Below are 5,182 nucleotides of genomic sequence, written 5' to 3'. Positions count from 1 at the left end.
ATCGTTTTAGTCTCTAACACTAAAATCGTCCCTCTTTATCGTTAAATTCATTGACGACTTGACGTGCCATAAAGGGTCGTATAAAAATGTATGAACTGAAACCGAAATCTTATACAAACCAAAGGAACTCAAACAATAATTTACTCTAAACAATAACAAAGGTAATAGTCTTTAAATGAATAAAACCTCAAAGAACAAAAACCTTAGGAACTCCTTATTTGTAACTTATGATGTTACGCAAAAAAACAGGTACCATTTTTGACTAAACAAAAAGCTTAGGGACTGATCTACAACTATTTCTATATCTTTTTAGGGTTTAACACTTGAATTGGGGTTTAATTCAATTGGGTACCCCCTTTCTCTCCTCACCATTTCTCACTCATCACTCAAAACTTAATCATGTGGGCGATTCGAAGAACCTCCTCAATTGCTCTCAGGTAATAATATTATCTTTTCTTGCAAATACATATTCAAATTTATTGTTAATATTCCCAAAATTGTATATTCTAAAAGGGTAAACTTTTATTCAACTGTTTACCATGATTGATCATGTAAAGTAGCAGATTAATTCACTGGGTTTATGGGTTTTACTTGGGATGAAAACCTGTAAATGAAATTTGCAATCTTTTGTGTGAATCGGAACAAGGGTAAGATTGATCCGTACAGTTCTTGATTTGTGTTTTGAAATTGAAAATATTGTATAGATCTTGTAACGTTTGATGGGTTGTCAGTTATTTCTTGAAATGTTTAGTGTGTGTATTAGTTGTTAGGTTACATACTGGAAATGTATCAGTTGGGGTTTAGAAATCGGTTAAGACTTCGGTTCGATGATGCGTACGACTGTTAACGATGATTTGCGGGAAAATATGAGATGGATGTTCTTGAATTGCTGACTATTTGATGATGCTAACAAGTGTGTTTTAATCTTGAGTACTCTGCTCGATGGTTAAATATGATGATATGCTTGCTGTTATCCTGCAACTTTATTAAATATTATGCATGGTTTTAAAAAACGGTTGAGGCGTGCGCCTCAAGGCGAAACGCCCAAAAAACGATTCTGAGGCGCACCTCAGGGGGTTTCTATTGTATGCGCGCCTCAGAGGGGCTGAGACGCTAAAAAGGTTGCGCCTCAGGTGTTTTTGATGTTTTTGACTTTTTGTGTCAATTTCAAGCAATTTATGTCTCTTTTATGTGTGTTTTTGATGATGAATTTAGTTCATGTTATTATTTTCATAAGATATATAATTTTTATATTTATTTTTTAATTCTACCTTGGGCTTACGTCTCGGTTCGCCTCGAGGCTTACGCCTCATGAGGCGAAGTGAAAACGCCTCGAAACTCGTTTCCGTTTTTTTAAACACTTATATTATGAACATGATTGGATCTTTTTGATCTTTCTTGTTTATGCATCTCAATTTTCATTCGTGTTAATTTTTTTTTCTAAAATATCATTCAGGTCACGAACGTTTTCAGCAGTTACCTTTCGTGCTTCTTACACCGAACACAAAATATCAACTTCTGGTCACGTGGATGGAACTCAAATCCCCGAGCCTTCACGTGGGACCCGTTTATTAAATGGATATTTTTCATATCCACATTCCCAACCCACTTTAAATTATCACTATTCTTCGCTGGCGGGCACAAAATCCAATGGAGAAGAAGATGATGACTTGGTGGATGGGTTTTCCGAGCTGGAAGATTCTACGACAGATGAAGTTCAAGAAAAGAATGTTGAAGACGAAAGTGATGATGGTATTGTTTCAGAACCCGAGCTTTCTGAAGATGAGGAGAATGGTATTAATGTACCTGAAAAAACCCGTAAGCCGAAACGGGCTTCTTCGGTGTTGTTTAAGGTTATAATGGATTCACCGGCGGGTCCCGTTCAAAAGGCACTTGATAAGTGGCTTGAAAAAGGTGAAACTATAAGCAGATCGGATGTATCTGTAGCTATGCTTGAACTCAGGAGGCGTAGAATGTTTGACAAAGCTTTGCAGGTTCTTTAAATCATTACATTTTTGATTGAGTAAAATGTCATTTTCGTCCATGAGGTTTGGCCAGTTTTGCCATTTTCATCCGGCTTGTTGACTCCATCCATTTTTCTTAGTTAAGTCAGGGTCTGTCTTTTTTGCTAACTTAAAGGGCAATTCAGTCTTTTTCACTTTATGTAAAAAGACCGAATACCCCTGAAAAAGACCGAATTGCCCTTAAAGTTAACAAAAAAGACGGAACTACCCCTGACTTAACGAAGAAAAATGGATGGAGTTAACGAGCCGGATGAAAATGACAAGATATCAAACCTTTTGGATCCAAATGTGGAAAAACAAACCTTTGGACGAAAGTCGCAAAACTGGCCAAACCTTAGGGACGAAAAAGGCATTTTACTCCTTTTCATTTTATAATTCCTATTTCAGCTTTTGAAGGTAAATTTATAATATGCGCAGATGTTAGAGTGGCTGGAGTCCCGAAAACAATTGGAATTTACGGAAAAAGATTATTCTTCTCGTGTTGATTTGATTGCAAAAACACGTGGTCTTAACGCTGCAGAAATTTACATTGAAAAGATTCCCGAGTTATATAAAACCGAGATGGTGTACCGAACTCTTTTAGCTAATTGTGTTCAATCCGTTAATGCAACAAAAGCTGAAAAAGTTTTCAACAAAATGAAGGAATTGAAATTCCCGATATCAGCCTTTGCTTGCAACCAGTTACTTCTTTTATACCGGAAAACCAGTAGGAAAAAGATACCCGAGGTGCTGGTATTGATGGAAAAAGAAAACGTGAAACCGACACTTGTTACTTATAGAGTGTTGATTGACATTAAAGGTCAGAGTAATGACATAAATGGGATGGAGCAAATTGTTGAGGCGATGAAGGCTGAAGAAGCGGAACCCGATATCAAGATAAAGGTGACGTTTTTTATTTATATATAGTAATAGTAATATGGTTAAGTTCATATGTATTGTTCTAAAAGGTCAATTTTGTTTATAACCTTCTAAATTTCATAATATCTTATTTATCGTTTCAAAAAGACAAAATATCATTTTTACCTATTTTGTAATTAATATAATATAATATAATAACATCGGTTGCTTACGTTGAATCATCTCAAGAGATATTGTTCTCTTTGTTTATCCAATTTTTATAAATTATTAAGTTAAATGCCATTTTCGTCCTTGAGGTTTGGCCAGTTTTGCGACTTTTGTCAAGGTTTGTTTTTCCGCATCTAGATCAAAAAGGTTTGAAATCTTGCCATTTTCATCTGGCTCGTTTACCCCATTCATTTTTCTCCGTTAAGTCAGGGGTATTTTCGTCTTTTTTTCTCCGTTAAGGGTATTTTGAATACTTGTACATAAAGTGAAAAAGACCGAATTACCCTTTAAGTTAACAAAAAAGACTGAAATACCCCTGACTTAACGGAGAAAAATGGATGGAGTTAACAAGCGGACGGAAATGGCAAGTTTTCAAACCTTTTGGATCTAGATGCGGAAAAACAAACCTTTTGACAAAAGTCACAAAACTGGCCAAACCTCAGGAATGCAAATGACATTTTACTTTAAATTTAATTTTTATTTATTATGGAATATGTAAATACGATATTTTAGTGTTTTGAAAAGGGTAAATATGATATTATGAAATCTGAAGGTTATGCGGTTACATAACCACCGTATGTGTTTTGAACTCATGATTAAAGCAGTTAGTATATGTGTTCAATTGTTTTCATGCAATTTGGTTCGGATTTGTTGCATAAATTTGATCAACTTATTTTTTTTTACAACAGGCGGTTTTAGCTAGGAACTATATATTTGCAGGTCTCCAAGAAAAAGCAAAAGTGATTCTACAAGATATCGAAGGAGATGACCTTAAAGAAAAACGTTGGGCTTGTTCGGTATTACTTCCACTTTATGCGGCACTTGGAAGTGTTGCTGATGTCAGCCGAGTGTGGGATGTATGCAAGTCAAACCCACAATTTGACGAGTGCATGCAAGCTATTGATGCGTATGGAAAACTAAAGAAAGTAGAAGAAGCCGAAGCGGTGTTTGATCAAATGGTGAAAAAATTCAAACGATCTTCATCTAAACTTTATGCAACAATGTTAAAAGTTTATGCAAATAACAAAATGTTGTCGAAAGGAAAGAATCTGGTGAAACAAATGGCGGAAAGTGGTTGTCAAATCGGACCGTTGACTTGGGACTCTTTGGTCAAACTGTATATCGAAGCTGGCGAGATTGAAAAAGCTGATTCGATTTTGCGCAGGGCTTCAGAGCAAAACCGTATGAAACCCTTTTTTGAGACTTATTTGTTGATTATGGATCAGTATGCAAAAAGAGGAGACATACATAATGCTGAAAAGATTTTTCATAGGATGAGACAAGACGGTTATGTGTCGAGGATGAAACAGTATCATAGTCTTTTACGAGCATACATAAATGCGAAAAGTCCTGCTTATGGGTTCAGAGAACGGTTGAAAGCTGATAATATTTTCCCAAACAAAGCGTTGGCGGAACAGTTGGCTCAAGTTGATGCTTTCAAGAGGACGGCAGTTTCTGATTTGTTGGATTGAGTAAGATTAGCAGATGTTAAGGTTGTTTTAGTCAACAGTTGGTAATGGGTCTTTTTGTTGACTTCGTAATGAAAAAAGAGGTTTATTGATAGATTTAGTTTTTTAAGTATGCTATGCAGAATGGTTGATTGTCTTGTTGCTTTATTAACTATTGGTTTATTGTGACTTATTTACTCTCAACTAGTATCAAAATTCTCTTACCAGTTACCATATGCTGCAACATACAATACAGTCAACATGAACATTGACTCATGTCTAAGTCTCATGAATCATACATGTAATCTTCTAGCAGTTTATTTACTTCTTCATTTAATGCAGTGTATTCAGATTCAGTTGTAGATAAAGCTACAATATGCCACAATGATGCTTCCCGGTTAATCAGGCTTCCAAAAATTTGGAATGCACAACCACTTATAGATATCCCCTTTTCAAGATCTTTTCAAAACTAACATTTATCATAACCATCACTAGCTCAACATCCCTAGCACCATTCAAGTACCTCAGTATGTGTTGAATCTCAAAGTAACAGTAGACTTTTAAAAAGAGTCCAACACAAGAGACGGTTATCATCCCTGCGGATGAGATACATATCGACGACAAACTTCGATTCCCTGAAGAACC

The 5,182-nt window shown here is 35.7% G+C and overlaps 1 protein-coding gene across 1 annotated transcript; it reads left to right on the top strand.

The window, feature by feature from the left end:
• The first annotated feature begins 295 nt into the window (after positions 1-295).
• LOC110866440 (pentatricopeptide repeat-containing protein At1g80270, mitochondrial) lies at positions 296-4,768 on the top strand. Its single transcript, XM_022115589.2, has 4 exons — positions 296-437; positions 1,457-1,994; positions 2,442-2,906; positions 3,779-4,768. Exons 1-4 carry the CDS (start codon positions 400-402, stop codon positions 4,559-4,561), a joined length of 1,824 nt encoding a protein of 607 aa, XP_021971281.1. The 5' UTR covers positions 296-399; the 3' UTR covers positions 4,562-4,768.
• Positions 4,769-5,182: the final 414 nt, after the last annotated feature.

The sequence above is a fragment of the Helianthus annuus genome, chromosome 1, assembly GCF_002127325.2.
Source record: "Helianthus annuus cultivar XRQ/B chromosome 1, HanXRQr2.0-SUNRISE, whole genome shotgun sequence".
Lineage (NCBI taxonomy): Eukaryota > Viridiplantae > Streptophyta > Magnoliopsida > Asterales > Asteraceae > Helianthus > Helianthus annuus.
This window is presented reverse-complemented; position numbering and strand designations above follow the sequence as displayed.